Here is a 17,052-nt window from a genome sequence, read left to right on the forward strand (position 1 = left end):
TACAGACAAACTTGCCGTTTATTTTGCAAATTGAGCTCAACACTGCCCCTAGCGTCCTGGAGCACTTCCGTTGTGTTTTGGAATTTGCATGTGCTTTGGGGTTTGCATGTGTTTTGGAGTTTGCAAGTGTTTTGGAGTTTGCATGTGTTTTGGAGTTTGCAAGTGTTTTGGAGTTTGCATGTGTTTTGGAGTTTGCAAGTGTTTTGGAGTTTGCATGTGTTTTGGAGTTTGCAAGTGTTTTGGAGTTTGCAAGTGTTTTGGAGTTTGCATGTGTTTTGGAGTTTGCAAGTGTTTTGGAGTTTGCAAGTGTTTTGGAGTTTGTACGTGCTTTGTCTCTAGGGGCCACCGTAGGGTCTCTGATTTAAACAACACAACGCTGCAAAAGCGCACACAACACAACGGAAATAGGAAAAAAGACAACGGAAATGTTTCTGGGGAGACAATAACTGGACGGACCAGTTGCACGAACCAAAACGGCCCTTTCTCAATTCTCAAGTACGCGAGTACGTACTCGCGTTCTCGGCGGGTACGTACTCACCGAGAACGCACGGAAGTACGGACTCGCCGAGAACGCGAGCACTGACTCGCGATTTGTACAATTGGACCACCAGCGTACTTGATGATGTCACAGGTCCGGAGTTTTTACTGCCGTCCTTAATTTAACTGTGAGTAATATGTTATGAAGCTTAACTTTAATCACAGTCAAACCGGTTTACTCAGGAACAAATAAAAAGCCGAAATAAGCCAAACATTAACATTTAGAAGTGATCTAAGTGACTTATATATCATGTTTAACCTCACTAGTGAAATCTCTATTAATAAAAATAGTGTACATGTACATACGTGTACATACCTTAATAAAAACAAGCAGGTGAGATGTTAGAACGCTTTTATTTTTATTTTAGTGGACACTCAATACAATAGACAGCTACTGGGGTTTGTTTAACCTGAGTAGCGAAAAGACCGCGGGGGGGTTGAAAACGATCTGCCGTGAGTCGGCTGTTCTCGCCGGCTGTAATAATCCTCGACCTCGCTGTCTGCTATGGAGCTGGCGGGTCACAGACGTCTCCGAAAACGTCGGACCTCGTTTGGAAATATATGATATCTTGATAAACTGAGCAGATATTTGAAGTTTACACAGCTACATTCTCGCTTGAAAAGAACTTAAAAGTTTATTTTGTGACCCAGAAAGAGTAATATTTAAAAGTTTTTAGCCCCGCTCGTCCGCCATTGCCGCGTTTGAGTTTTGGACGAAATGCATTCTGGGATATTTAGCTGTACCAAGTCCACACAAGTCACCACCGATGCATGCTCGATAAAACGGGCGGAGCGAGAACACATCCGGGACTTTTTCGCGTTCTCGGCTTGATGCGTACTTCGAATTGGAACAGTACTTGGTCTCCGACTGATGACGTATCACGAGTACACAAGAACGCAAGTACGCACAAGTACGCATATTGAGAAAGGCCCAACATGTATGTATGGCTAGTGTCCCAATTCAGGGACTGTTTCCCAATTCAGGGTCTGCAGCCTTAAAGTACGCAGCCTTAACGGTCCTCAAGGGCCGCGTACTCAAAGACCGCTGCGGCCGGAAGTGCGGGGCTTGTAGGCTTGTGAGATGGGACGGTCTAGCCTCCGTCGCGCTGCCCAGGTTGCCTAGCAATCATGATACTAACAGCTGGAAACGTTTCATACAGCTTTGTTTGACAGAAATGAAGGAGAACATATTTTGTACATTTGTTTCTACATGAGCTTTGTGTGATTTGATAAGTATCTGAGGCTGAGACCACAGGACTGTAAAACATGATTGTTGGGCTTCATTTCTGTACTGAACAGTCATTTAAGATTAGCTAGTAAATAACAATTAGCTAATGTTGTTCATGAGACTAAAGTCATCTCACTTTGGTAATGTAAATATAATATGGCCAATATTATATTAATCATTATTAGTTATTACAGCAGTGAACATGAATTCTGTGCCAAACACTGAGCTTCAGTAGAGATTCAAGTTGCATTTATTTATATTTCCTATCACCTTAAATCTTCACTTAAAGACAAGTATCTGTGACAGTGTATATATAGATGTATTATATATAAGAGACAAATATTGTTCTTTTAATATGTTGGCATTACTAAATTTGGCTCAGTGCTTATATATGTGTGGAAGAAGCAAATGTACGAGCTGTGATAACTGTTTCTGATAGAATGAAGAGTAGACTGATATATTAAATATTCCTTTATTGGGTGAGAAAATCAGACCATGTCATAACTGCTTTAAGTCATACAGAATAGATATCAGAGCCTTAAACAGGCTGACTTCTGCTAAATGGGTCAAACTGGGCACAAAGTATACAAACACATAACATCCTTATAGAATATGATGTAACACTATAGATCAACTTACCTCAGAATATATAAAGCATATAAACAATTACAGCGATATGATGCAACAAACACAGCAGTACTACTAATCCAAAATACTCAAAGCTTCATAGAACTGAAACAAACATTTATTTTTAGGTCCATTCTGCTGCTGATACATACTTTAGGTTTCTGAATATTAAACTTGTTGCTGCCTTTCATAGTGTGTAACTTGAAGGCCCTGAGTACTTTCTCCCACACTGAAAACACTGGAATGATCAAATTATTTGAACATTACCTAATAAGACTGATTCAGGACAGACAATTAGTTATTCTAAACTTTTCTAGCAGTCCTTCACAAACAGGGAACAGTCTGTCTATTCTCTCCATCTATCAGCTGCTGCTGGCTCTTCCTCCTGCTCTTCCTCACACACTGCTGAGTTTGTCCTGGTGGATCATCAGGGGTGCAAAGCCTCACAGATGATGTGCAGCAGTGGGTCCCTCAGTCTGTCCTCACTCTGGACACTTGCAGTTGTCATACACAAATCAAATGTGTGATAAGCTGCAGGATTCAAACACAAGTGTAACTTATAAATACATGTTCATACTTTTATTACACAATCAGAGAGAAAGAAAGAGAGAGAGAGTGCAGGACAGACAGGTGACAGTCTCAGGTGTATACACTGCTACAAAACAGCACAAGAGGAGGAGGATTTTGTTTGTGTTATTACGAGTGCTAAACAAGAAGAGTTGCCAGATGGTAAAGTGGACACATGTGTGACTCCTGTGATTAAAGCATCTTTCTTTCAGCTTAACAAGTGAACCGTCAGCTCATTCAAACGCACGTTAAAGTCCGTTTGGCTCGACACCACCGAACAGAGGCAGCAATATAACATAGCTAACATTAACAGTGCAGTGAATCCTGCTTGTGCCGTGATATTCAGGACTGCAAACCGAGCAGCATCACTGACTTTCAGCTTGTTGTGTTTGTGGATATATGACTGACTTTAATTATCCACAAAATCATCACATTCTCTGTAAGATTAAGGTCGACTATCGAATGGCGTATATTTTAAAGTAAAGGCTTTAAATCAAAGTAAACGCTGAAAGTACAAACATCGCTAATGTCACATAACTTTGCCGGCATGTGGCCAACAGTAATGTTTTAATGTTCTTCATTATTAAACATTTGCACATAAATAAGTGACATAATATTCAGAACTTACTTTTGAAAGTTTACTCTTTGGCCGCTCCGCTTCTTTGAAGTGTCACAACAGTCCCAGTGCACTTGTTAGTAGTGATGGGTCGTTCGCGAACGAAATGGCTCTTAGAGCCGTCTCTTTGAAGTGAACGACGCGAGCCGGCTCCTTATTGGGAGCCGTGAGTTTTTTTTTCTTTCTCTCACCCTCTCTCTCGCCCTTTTTTCCGCTAAACTCTGCACGCGCGGCCTGTACTTTGCGCTGGGCAGAGGGGGAAGGGGCGTTAGTTACACTCGCAGTAGCACAGGAACAGAGCCAGAGAGAAAGAGAGCGAGGGACAACACATTAGAAAGGTATAGTAATCATCCACTATTTTCAGTTGCAGATGATAAAGGATTCAGAAAACATGCAGGCCCATATGACAGAGAATGTGCATCTTCTTTTTGTTTTAATATTTTAATTTATATTTAATTGTGTTGTGGTTTGCAGTGTTTTGTGTTATTTCACGTTAAATTTGTTTAAAAGGAAAAAGCTGAAAATTTAAATAGTTAAAAGTTTAAAATGTAAATAGTTGTTTTTTGTATTATATGATTTATTTATTACATTTAATGTGGAGTGAATAAATAAAAGTATATTTACGGTGGCCCTTAGAGACAAAGCACCTACAAACTCCAACACACGTACAAACTCCTAAGCATGTACAAACTCCAAAACGCGTAAAAACTCAGACGCACTTACAAACCCGGAAGCATGTACAAACTCCAAAACACGTAAAAACTCAGAATCACGTACAAAACACAACAGAAGTGCTCCAGGATGCTGGGCGCAGTGTTGAGCTTTTGTTACCTAGTGGCTACACAAGCCAGGAAGTATCAACAACCGGATTTGGTGTGTGGTAGTAACAGGTAAATGATTTTTTTAATTATTTGAATAAATATGAGTGCTTGTCTATAAATACACAAACAATACACACATGCTTTCAGTTGTGTAATTTAAGTGATCTGGGTAGCTCTGTTTTGGAAGTTCAGTTAACACTAGAAATGTGTTTTGGAGTTTGTACGTGCTTTGTCTCTAGGGGCCATATATAAACATATATAAATAAAACCACTTATTTTACATTAGTAATTCCTTTTCTGCATAATTTTATATTATTGTTAATGATTAAATAATTAAAGCAACAAAACAACCTGAAGAGCCGGTTCGGAGCCTTAACTTAGAGAAACTTAGTTTCTCTAAGTTAAGACAACTCAAATAAATTGAGTTTATCAGCATTTTTGCATAAAAAGTACTGGTAACTTATTTAAATCGAGTTCTGATAACAAATTGATAAAAACTGAGTTCAGCCTATTTAATATTTTTAATTAAACACAATATTACATTTTACAGTGAAAGCATCAAAGCTATTATACTCCCTTTCAGCCCTGTATCTTTATTTTTGTACTCAGTCCCTAAGAGGTCAGTTCATCCTCTGTCTGAATCAAGCTCCTTACTGTTTAAGGCCTGCGAGTTTTTAAAGCAGCTCTAGTCTGATTGGCTGTCCTTTGCAAACAAATGACTTGAACAGTGGGTGGGTGGAGTTTCTGTGCTCACAGCAAGAGTTGTGTGCCATATTAAGTTATTCACTCTCACTGATGTCATACAAATCCCGAAGCAGAAAAACAGATGGAAATAAAGAATTAGGAGCAGTCACAGTGATTACATCCACATACACAGATTATTCAAAGCCATGATTATTAGGAGTAGCCACATCTATACCACTATTAGATGGCAGAAAATAAACAAAGTTATAGAGGCATCTGGTAAAACATAATTATATTTTTTTCGACACATTTCCAAACATCAGTAATAGTTATTTCTGATCAAATACGTGCACTTTATACAGCAAATTGCAAATCTGAAATGCAACAACAAATGAATGGGTACAAAAGCATTTTTTACATTCTGAACAGGATTTTCTGTTCACAGTTCTCACCCTGTGCTTTCATTGCAATAATGACCACATTATGATCCACACTGGTTGGGAGTAAGAAAGGCTACTTTGTAAATAATTCCACTGAGTGGGAGGGTCATGCAGGCCAGTCTTGTATATATCGCTGTAAAAGTCATGCTTCTTTCATCCAAGTCAGCATCACGGATATTTTCGTTCCACTCTACTTTTGAAGTCACCAGTAACTCCTCGTGGGACTGAACGCAAGGTAATGAACTTGTGTGTCTGCTGCATAAAAATATGACGTCAGTTTCAAATCCCTGACCTTTTCTTTAATAAGAATCTGTGCATTTTAATGACTGTGCTTCTTTAAATGCACAGTAGGCAGCCGAAAAACAACATTATAAACATTAACTGCTTAACTGCAACGATTAATGGGACATCTGGCTAAACAAACCATGTTTTTTTTAGTTAAGCATTACCCTCGATATGCTATCTCAGCAAGTGAGATCCGCAGATACGAATGCTTAAGTTTAGTCAAAAGTACTTTGACCGCACAGGCTTCCTCCCCACTCACCTCCTGCCTGCTGAGGTAGATGCCACAAGGGATTAGGAGAGCTCAAATCCCCTGATTGGAGATGAGAAGGTAAATGCTGCCTCTCAAAGTGTGCAGCCTCCTGCCCGAATAAGTCATAAAAGCTGCTTTGTCCTCCCCTATGTCATGAACTCACCGGGCCATTAGAGCGGCAGGCTCACACCTTCATGTTGAGATGGAGATACAGCTGCTTCAGTGCAAGCGGACAAACTCCACAACATAGCTGTAGTAATAAGACCGCAGGCTTGGTTTTAAGCGACACAACAATGTAAGGGCCCTCTGAGAAGACACAGTTATTGTTTTATTCATAGATCCTGGACACAGAGCATTAAAAAGGTATTTCTTTGTGTTCCTTTTGTTTAGAAATGCTTATTTTTACAGGTTTCTTTCAGTGAAGAGCAAACTTATAGACAAATTATATGATCACAAGACAAGAAATAAAATATAGAAATCTGTAGAAAACCCTCAAAAATAAGAATAGGTGCATGTAATTTTTGATCTTATATTAAAGTAAATATAGGAAAAAGCTATGTCATCTTTGTTTTCTCACTGTGCCTTAACTTTGATTTGATTTAATTTGATTTTAACAGTAGTTGATTAAAGGGCAGCCCTGAAAGGCACTGCTGCTGTGAGAACACATCTAACACATAAAGCTTTTGGACTCTTCAGAAATATTCAAAGAAGTAATTGTGCTGTGAATGAAGGCTTAAAGTGCAATCCTGAAGCCGGGGCGTGGATTTCTGTGCTGGGGGTGGCATTCTGGAAATCTCAGGTATCAGCACTATCATATCAGGAGAATGATAAAGAGATACATTTATAAAGGGATACTGTAACTGAGCCGAATGACACATCCTATTCCTACTTCTTAGCACATCTACGAGGTACAAGATCACACCAAAGAGGTAAGTGAATGTGTTCTTAGTCTCACTTCTCTCAAGTGTTAGGAGAGCATGTTAGCTGTCATGTGATAATGATTAAGCTTTAATAAAACAGATTTTCTTAAGTCTTAACAGCTTGCATGTGCTCTTCAGTGCCTCAGTTTAATTACAGTAGCGTTCTGTTCTCTTTCTACACAAATAAAAACACTAATAGACTTTGAAAATCATGTTTCTCAGAAGAAAGAATCTTCTTCCGGAGGCTGACCTGACAATTATTCACTCACTGAAAAACACTCCTCACCTTTTGCCCCACTAGGTCGCTCCTTAAATCTCTCTCGTTCACTCATCCTCCATCCTGATCCAAACCCACAGAAGTATGTCGTGCAGCGTAGTGAAGTCCTTTCTGGTGAGCCTATCCCGGAGGAAGCCCCTCGAGCCCGACGGGGAAGAGTCCACCTTTAATCGATGCTTGACCACTCTGGACTTGGTGGCCCTCGGTGTGGGCAGCACCCTGGGGGCTGGTGTCTATGTCCTCTCTGGAGAGGTGGCCAGAGACACCGCGGGACCCAGCATCATCATCTCCTTCTTCATCGCTGCCCTGGCCTCTATATTTGCTGGGCTATGCTACGCAGAGTTTGGTGCCCGGGTTCCTAAAACAGGCTCAGCATACCTTTACAGCTATGTGACGGTGGGAGAGCTCCTTGCTTTTATCTCTGGCTGGAATCTGCTGCTCTCCTACGTCATAGGTGAGTATGTGCAAATTGTAACATCTATTATTCAATGATATTTTCTTCTTTTATTGATGATTTAGTGATCTCTCCTCCTAGCTGTATATGCAAACAGTGCATAAACCTAACATAATCTTTTTACCACCCTCTGATGCTCATAAATGATCAACCACCATTAAGAGACTATTTAATACTTTGACCTTTCAAAGAGTGGAACAGCGAATTCTTGACTGCTTTTTTTCTACCTCACTGTGTCATATCTCTTGCTACATTAATTTTATCAATAGCACATACATAGCACATCACTGCTTTGCAACAATCCCAATAATAACCTCATAAACCAGGACTGTGGTTCAAAACCCTGAGTTATAAAGAGGGTAGGAAGTTTCTTTTTCTTTTGTTTATGGCTGCAGGTAAATTATGGCTGATTAATTAGTTTATTACATTGACTATCTATTCACTATCTGCTCAGGGACATCGACTGTTGCACTGGCATGGAGCGGAACATTTGATGAACTCATTGGGGGAGTCATGTCAAAATACTTTGCAGAAAATGCTGCCATGGGCCTGCCTGGCTTAGCACCTTACCCAGATGTCTTTGCTGCAGCTCTGATCGTGCTCTTGTCAGGTAAAATAGTAAAACTGGTGTTAAATGGTGACCACAAATGAGGATGAGATCGCTGAATTAACCACGTTTTCCACAAAGGTCTCCTGTCTTTTGGAGTCAAAGAGTCAACGATGATCAACAAGATCTTCACAGCGATCAACATCCTGGTGCTGCTGTTTGTGATCATTTCTGGATTCATCAAGGGAGACATCTCCAACTGGAAAATCAGCAAAGAAGATGTGTTAAACGCCACTGCCATGTAAATAAATGCAAAAACAAAACAAAAAAAAAACACTCAAGTAAATCACGACCTATATAATTAAAGCATTATTGTTCTCCTGGATGAGCTAACTGGAAATAACTACAAAGTATTGCTCTCTACCCACTGCAGAAACGGAACTGACATTGCTAATGCAACAAGCGAGTTTGGAGTGGGCGGATTTTTCCCCTATGGCTTTGGTGGAACCGTGGCTGGAGCTGCAACATGCTTCTATGCTTTTGTTGGATTTGACTGCATTGCTACAACAGGTAAGAAGACAATTTGTCAGTTTAGCTTAGTTCAAGCTTCTTTCAGCTGCTTCCTTATAAAATTTTTTGACTGACACAACCCCAAAAGGGATTTTTTTTATCTCCTCCCAGGATCAAACTGGGGATCTTTTACCACTACACTATGTATCCAACATAACATAACATAACATAACATAACATAACATAACATAACATAACATAACATAAAGGACAAAGATAATTGGAAGAGAATGAATGGATGGAAAAAATATTGCAATCGTGGATAATGGATGAAATAGTGCTTTAATTCCAGAGAGGAGTAAATGACAATTATAATGATGAGTATTTCCTCTACATTCATTAATAAAGCACACTAAAAATATTACCTCAGTATCGCCGAGTATCTCCTTTGATTTAATAGAGCAGCTGATTTTTTTCACCATAGATTCTTTACATTTTTATGGTGGGTTTTTTAGTGGTGCTGGGAAAGGGTTAGAAAAATCGATACAGTACGCTATTGTATCGCAATATTTTGTGTGGCAACATTGTATCGATGCAGGGACAACACTCTGGGAATAATATGAACAACGAACAATCTTCCTGTAAATAATCACGGTTGGACTTGGACCGACTGTAATCACTCAGAGGGATCTACAAATTTACAAATAACTTGCATCTGATTTATAAATGCAGACAGATTGCCAGCATGTTGCCATCAGTCAGATATCAATGAGAAAAACTCGAGGGAACTGGACTCAGCTGGCTGCAGCTGGTTGCATTCCTATAGAACAGGAAGTGCAGATTAATAGTTAGATTTGAAATTATGTCTGTGTTATCAGACACAGATTACATGTAATTTCCAAACTGACCTCATATAGTTGCAGTGAGATAGCAGATTGACTCCGTCTTAACGCAACATTTATGGCAGGTTTCAGTAACTGTGTTGGTATGCTTGACAATTCCATTTTGTAGCAAAAATAAATAAATAAATAACTGAAGTGGGATAACTTTATCTTATTGGCTAAAACAGACTGACAAAGTTTAATGTTGAGGACATAATTTGCAGATGATTCTCTCCACTAGTTTTTATGATTTTTGTGTAACAATGCATGAAACCCCTGCAGGAGATTTATCTTGTAAGGGGGTCACTAACTTCTTGGTTTCCTTTCTTTTAGGAGAGGAGGTGAAGAACCCGAAGAAGTCTGTCCCTATTAGCATTGTGGTCTCATTGCTTATATGTTTCCTGGCCTACTTTGCTGTGTCTGCTGCTCTCACCCTTATGATGCCCTACTACCTGCTAAGTGAAACGAGCCCACTGCCAATAGCCTTTGACTACATTGGATGGGGTCCTGCCAAATATGCCGTGGCTGTGGGTTCACTGTGTGCCCTGTCAACTAGGTATGACAGCATGGGTAGTGCATGCATGGATCAAGTGATGTTTAAAGCTCAAAGTCAGAAAGAAAAAGGTGCAAAAATAAATGTATCTCATTTGGAAAAAAATAGAAAAATTGTAATGGATGTTGAAAAGTCCAAAATGTTGAAAAATAAATCTAGAAAAGTAGCTACTAAACAGTAGCTAACTCAAAAAGTTCATTAACAATGTAACGTTAACGTAAAATAACTCAGCTAAGTAATAATTAACAGACAAGGTGTGGAGGACATGTCAGGTTCCAGAGGCTGTGAATGATTCTTCCACTGCCTGTGATGTTTGCTAGGTGGATAAATTGTGAAATTGCCAGTACATTCTTCCGACTTCAGTCATCATAGCAGATTAAGCTGTTAAAAACAAGCCATGCGTCACATCAGTTGGTTAAGAGAGAGTGTGAGTTTTTGACACTGATTTATGAAATGACGAATTTAGATTACAAATTGCATTCATTTTGTTGTTTGTCTTTCCAGTCTGCTAGGTTCCATGTTCCCGATGCCTCGAGTACTTTTTGCCATGGCGAGAGACGGGCTGCTTTTCAAACCTTTGTCCAAAGTCACCACCAGAGGCAGTCCAGCAATAGCTACAATATCATCTGGCATCGTGGCAGGTACAGGTATACACTTTATAAACAAAAGTACTGTAAATATAATAGAAGTAATAAACCTAAAACAAAAAATAGTACATGTAATAAAATACTTTTGAATGTGTCCAGTAATAACTCTTATTTTAATGATGCTTACATCAGCTTTTGGTTCATACATTATATGAACAGAGATACGGTTGGCAAGGTATCTATCTTAATTGCCCCTTGGGGATAAATAAAGTCTCTCTGACTCTCACTCTTAATCTTTGAATTCAGCTCTTTTTATTGTCATTGCAATATGCGTTTGGAATCCAGCCATGCAGTCTGCCTGTACAATCGCATGTGAACATTGCTCTAAAGAGCTTACTGGACTTAAGTGGTATGCTGTGGTACTGTAATAGGATACCACCATAGAAAAAGTAACCAACACTGATGACTCCAACCTCTTCTGGTATTAACATCAGCACAAAAACTGTGTGCCAGGAGCTTCATGATGTAGGTTTCTATAGCTGAGCAGCTCCCGTAGGTGTCATGTGTATAATATTTTGTACTTATGCTAATGCTGTTCTGCATGATCCACAGAGGTCGAAGTTTATGGGCTAGAAATAACATTTAATTCCATTTTTCTCCCTGGCTTTAGCCATCATGGCTCTACTGTTTGATCTGAATGCCTTGGTGGAACTGATGTCCATTGGTACTCTGTTTGCTTACACACTCGTGGCAGTATGCATCCTGATACTGAGGTACACTTATCTGTTAACACCCTGCAGCTATGTATTCACTCTGCTGTGCAAATCGACTGATTTTTTTGTGCTCGTTGTAGGTACCAGGTGGGTCCATCTGAAGACACAGAACTTAAGATCACAGAATCAAAGAAAAAGTTTAGCTTCTTCAAACCTCCAAAAACACCCAACTCTTCCACAGCGCGAACAGTCACGCTCTTGACCGTACTTTCTGGTAAGTAAGGAAAACATCACTGAGGCATCTTTACTGATGCTTCTGTAGCACTGAAGTTCTTTTCTTGACAGGTTCATGACGAGCTTTCTCGCCTCTAATCTTTCTCCCTCGTCTTTTACTTTCCCACTGCAGTTCTGTGCATTCTTGCACTGTGCATTACTCTGAGCCAAGGTATGGAAGCTCTTGCCAACACTCAAGCATGGAGCATCGTGCTTGTCTGTATCTTTGGAGTGCTCCTGCTGGTCAACTTGTTCCTCATCTGGAGACACCCAGAGAATCCCACGAAGGCATCGTTCATGGTAAGAAGTGGTTCAAGCAATTTCTTGTAATCACCAACCAGGAATCTCACATTTCTGCATTTTCTCCTTCTTCAGGTACCTTTAATCCCTCTTCTGCCTTTACTGAGTACTTTAATCAATGTCTACCTGATGGTGCAGTTAGGTGGTCAAACATGGATCCGATATGCTGTCTGGATGCTAATAGGTATGATGGCTATATTTTTGTTTGAGAAGATTAAAGGGGCTTTATCTAGCTGGGTGACCACCACTCTTCTCTTTTCTTCTCTTCTGCAGGGTTACTTATCTATTTTATCTACGGAATGCGTAACAGCGTCCAGAGGAAGCGACTCATGACCGACCACACAGAGCTCGAAACAGTCAGCGGCAAAACAGACAAGGATACCATTAAAGAAGAGAAATTCTGAGCTCAAGCGGGGTGAAGACAGATAAACTGAGATGTTACAGTGAGCGACTTGCTTTAACTTATAACCACTGCTTGAGATGCACCGGTGCTGCTGCCTTTCAGCAGTCTTCAATCTACGACAGCACCGAAGCAAATGGCCAGATAACTTGTTAACTCGACGGTTTATTACATCCTAACGCAGTCTGTTTGTTATCTAAATGGTCCAAAATGAAACACTCCCTAAGATATATTTGGACCTAGAAGATCTTCACTTATCACTGATTTTCACATTGTTGTTAACGATATTTATCTGTATGTCTTGTCGTATTAGTGAGCCTGTTCCAAAGAAAAAATATTCTGTAGATTATTTGCTTTTTATAATTCTGAAATAACAGGTTTACACTTTTCTTATCAAGTGCAAAATGTAAATTATTTTTATTTCAGTTTTACATTATTTTAATTTTATTTTAATATATATTTTTAAATGTGCAGAATTTGACTGAAGACCTTATATTTTACAGAGCTGATACAGAAAACCTTTTATGGGATTTCATCTTCCATTTGTAAATATGGAAACTGCATGCGATTGTTAACTAAACGACTGCCACTGTACACTTGAATTAAAAATTAAATGATTCGCTTTTGTAAAACACTTAAATATGGAGTTACCTTGTTGCAGTCTGTGTTGATAAAGAGGTAAAAATAAAGGACTACTATAAGTTCACTCCCACTGCAGACGTGCGCAAAGAAGCAGATATGGCTCACTATTTAGAGTCGACTGAGAACAAAAGGACCTTTGAAAAGAAGCTTATCTGTGTCATGTTCAAAATCACGGCTTAGCTGGCCGCTCACAAGGAAAGGTTTACATTGTTTCCACTGCATCATGTCAAAAATGTACTTTAAGTAATGTGTGAATATTTCAGGTGCAAATCTTTCAGGCATATTAAAAAAACAACAACATATTAATCTAGAGCTAACTGAGACAAAACTTTTATTTACCCATAAAAAACAGTAATGAAGGACATAAAGTGTATTAAACACCAAATGCTCCTTTTCCAGGCAGTGTTTCTGAGGCTCAGACTCATGCTGCTAGCACACTTACAGTCCGGCAGCTAAATAAACAGGCTGTGCCATTCCAGATTGGAGGGGCCTCATTCTCTGGACCCTCATTGGTTCGGACAGGCTTGAAAGCCTCCATTGAGCCACACTGAAGGAATTTAGGGTACTAATGCCACTCCGAGGAAAAGGAATTTGCGTGACTCTAATAAACAGCAGACTGCTCACTTTGCAAGCTTTGCCCTCCTCCTTCCTTCTCTTTCTTCTTCTCTCATTTTCATTTCTGTTGTATATTTCTCTGGGTTGAACTCCATGAACTAACAATCAGCTCATCAGCCATGCCTTTGGCGAACATGTCTGGGTCAAAGTGGAGACTGGTACTCATTGCTCTCCTTACTTGTGCCTTAATCTTCGAGTTGGGTAAGTGACATTAGTCCCTTGTCATCCAATTCGGTGAACGTGATATTCATAGATTTGCTGAGGAGGGCAATTTTCTTTCTGTCTTTTGCACAATGTGGCTTATTCTAGAAGCAAAAATGATACTTTTTTTCTCATTTGTAGCAGCCTTGTCTTTGTTTGTAAAATATTCTGAAACATGTGCTCTGCGTACTGTGTATCTTATTGCCAAAAAGATGCCCAAGAGCAGAAGGCTGTTCTGGGAAGGACACCAAAGCCAAGGAAACCAAAGCATGAGAAATCAACAAACAAAGGGCCCAGAGCGATAACAGTCAAACCAAAGGTCAAAGCTGCACGTGCAGAGCAGACCCTCCTCACGCAGGTATTACGTATGTTATAAATTAACTTTTTGATTTTGCAAAGTTCACGACTAAAGTACATGTCTGTGTCTGACTAATAAAGGTGTTAAACAAAGGCAAGTTTAAGAAGGTGGGTGAGACCATAAATGTGCAAACAGGAGATACTCTGGAGCTGAGGTGCAGGGGCAAACCTGTGCAGTGGAGCGTCCCCCTATACCTGGAGGAGGATAATGATGGGAGGCTCAGGTAACTTTTCATGTCTACAGATCTTTAATCATAAAGTGCAGCATAAGCTTGAGTAAGTAAGGAAGTAAATGTGTTCTTTCACTCCTTTTTGCTCTGGCTGTGCAGAATTGTTCAGTATGAGCGATATGGGGTTCTGACGTTGGTCAACACCACTGGTGCAGACACGGGGGAGTACACATGCTACCCAATGTACTGTGAAGACACTGACTGCAGGAAGGAATACAGCAAAGCTGTTAAAGTCTTCGTCTTCTTTCCAGGTGTGATTAATACATTTTATTGATGCTTAGGCTTGCATTTCTTTGAACTGCAGACTCTTTTTTACATTCTAATAATCTTATCATAAATCTGCCATATCTCCTCTCTGTATGGACCAGATCCACAAGAACTATTTGTTCCATCGTCTGACTATTACAAGGTGATTCAGCTGAGGAGCAACTGGCCTACAGTCCTACCCTGTCAGGTGACGTCACCTGAGGCTAAAGTAACTCTGCACCGTGAGTACCCACCTGTGGAGCTGGACGTGGACAGGAGGGAGATCTCCTTTGATGTCAAGAAGGGCTTCACAATCCATCGACCTCGGCCATATCATGCCGGAGCTTTGTACTGTGTTGCCAGTCTGGGAAACCTGCGGCAGAGCTCTATGAAGTACATGCTCATCTATGTTAACTGTGAGTTCAGGTTTTCAAAGTTTTAGAAATTTTTTCAGAATTTTAGAATTTATGGGGTTTTTTTTATTGTAAATCAATGAAAACTTTTGAAAATTAAGGATGAAAATCACCCTCAATTACAGGATTACTGGTGACGACACAACATTTTACTTACTAATACATCACATTTGCTCTCAGATCCTAGGGCTCCTCCCGCTCCAGTGATCCAAGCGTCACCGAGCACAGTGACTGTGGGGGAGAATCTACGTGTCACCTGCTCTGCGATGGGAGAACGAAACGTGGCCATAGAGTTCACCTGGGATTACCCAGGACAAGAGGTCAGACACTCGTGGAAACAGGGCTTGTACGCTTTAATACAAACTTAACTTAGTTCTGTATGGCTTTTGTATTAATTCGAATAAGCTTTCTTTCTGAAATAGTATGAACATGAATTCTAGGTTGTGAACTGAAATACTACTCAAAAAAAGTCCTGCAGTTGGCAAATATCTTCAGTCGGTTTAGCTTGCGTTGCCTTTTTAGCAAGTTTATTATTAGTCAAAAAGTATTCAACCTATGGACTGCCTGAACCTTATCCCCTTTAAACAGGGATTTAATAGATACGTATTTATTGGTGAGCCATGAGGAAATAAACTGCATCATGATAACTCATTGTAATGTTTACTCCTGTGCTGTGTGTGTGTGTGTGTGTGTGTGTGTGTGTGTGTGTGTGTGTGTTCCTATGCTTGGTCCAGATTGGGAGACCTCCGTACACACAGGAGAGCGTTATTCCGGTCAGCGGAGGAACTGCTCAGCAGCAGTCTCAGTCTGTGCTCCTCGTGGATGAAGTTAGAGACGTGGACCAGGGAACGTACACCTGCACTGCTCAGAACATGCAAGGAGCCAACTCAGCATCCACAACCATTAAAGTGGTCCCTAAAGCCAAACCTAAGAAACCATAAGTTGGATGACATTACAGACAGAAAGTCGTGGTGAGAGATCACAGCTGAGATTTGACTGTCTGAGCATTAAATGTTTTTTCTTCTTTTTAAAGATAAAAATATATGATCACAACAAAACATTATGCTCTCCAAACTGTATTGCTCAAGAATAGAAATGTGTTTGTTTAGGTAAATGTTTGTATATTAAACTTTTATTTCCATACACTCACAAGCCTGACAGTCGTGTCATTGTGAAAGATCCTCCCAAAGGTAAACGCAGGATAAGAGGGGGGAAAAGGTGATTTAAGTGACTTCGAATGTGGTCTGAGTATTTCAGAAACTGCTGATCTGCTGGGATTTTCCTGCACGACCATCTCTAGCTTTACAGAAGATGAAAAGAAAAGGATAAAATATCAATTTCTCTGGAGGAAAAAATGTCTTATTGGTGATATAGGGGAATGGTCAGACTGCTTTAAGCTGGGAAGGCAACAGTAATTCAAATATTCGCGTGGTACAACACTTCAGAACTTGAAGCGGATGGACTACAGCAGCAGAAGACCATGCCGGGTGTGGCTAATGTCAGCTGAGAACAGAAAACTGAGGCTAAACTGCTCAATAGAAGGTTAGGAGAAGGTTAACTGCCCTGATGAATTTTGATTTCTGGTGGCATAAACAGCATGAAAGCATGGATCCATCCTGCCTTGAATTAACAGCTCAAGCTGGCAGTAATTTAATGGTATGTGGGATGTTTTCTAGTAGCAACTGAGCACAGTCTACCTGAGTAATGTTGCTGACCATATCTATTCCTCTTTCCCTTTATGACCATTGACCTTATCATGAAGTTTGTCAATGAGTTCACTGTACTCAAACGGCCTCGGCAGTCACAATCAAACAGAGCACCTTTGAGATGTGGCAGAACAGAGGATTCACGTCGTGGCTGTGCAGCAACAACCCAGAT

General features: G+C 40.1%; 2 protein-coding genes across 4 annotated transcripts; both read left to right on the plus strand.

Annotated features, from left to right (window-relative positions):
• The first annotated feature begins 5,658 nt into the window (after positions 1-5,658).
• On the plus strand, positions 5,659-13,099 carry LOC102794279 (cationic amino acid transporter 2-like). Of its 3 annotated transcripts, XM_006781648.3 has the most exons (14): positions 5,659-5,755; positions 6,752-6,854; positions 6,952-6,984; positions 7,333-7,706; positions 8,161-8,316; positions 8,395-8,554; positions 8,687-8,823; positions 9,978-10,200; positions 10,702-10,838; positions 11,455-11,557; positions 11,638-11,771; positions 11,904-12,070; positions 12,146-12,254; positions 12,344-13,099. In XM_006781648.3, the coding sequence occupies exons 4-14, from the start codon at positions 7,337-7,339 to the stop codon at positions 12,472-12,474; spliced, it is 1,827 nt and encodes a 608-aa protein (XP_006781711.2). In that variant the 5' UTR covers positions 5,659-5,755; positions 6,752-6,854; positions 6,952-6,984; positions 7,333-7,336; the 3' UTR covers positions 12,475-13,099. The 3 variants fall into 3 exon arrangements, with proteins under 3 accessions (XP_006781711.2, XP_006781713.2, XP_035766815.2); XM_006781650.3 differs by having other exon boundaries at positions 6,752-6,984; positions 7,277-7,706; XM_035910922.2 differs by lacking the exon at positions 5,659-5,755 and having other exon boundaries at positions 6,545-6,854; positions 7,277-7,706.
• Positions 13,100-13,649: 550 nt separating this feature from the next.
• LOC102793987 (platelet-derived growth factor receptor-like protein) lies at positions 13,650-16,319 on the plus strand. Its single transcript, XM_006781647.3, has 7 exons — positions 13,650-13,928; positions 14,141-14,286; positions 14,367-14,509; positions 14,615-14,766; positions 14,884-15,177; positions 15,355-15,494; positions 15,909-16,319. Exons 1-7 carry the CDS (start codon positions 13,847-13,849, stop codon positions 16,113-16,115), a joined length of 1,164 nt encoding a protein of 387 aa, XP_006781710.2. The 5' UTR covers positions 13,650-13,846; the 3' UTR covers positions 16,116-16,319.
• The last annotated feature ends 733 nt before the right edge of the window (positions 16,320-17,052 follow it).

Source organism: Neolamprologus brichardi, chromosome 2 (genome assembly GCF_056152115.1).
Source record: "Neolamprologus brichardi isolate AB-2024 chromosome 2, ASM5615211v1, whole genome shotgun sequence".
NCBI lineage: Eukaryota > Metazoa > Chordata > Actinopteri > Cichliformes > Cichlidae > Neolamprologus > Neolamprologus brichardi.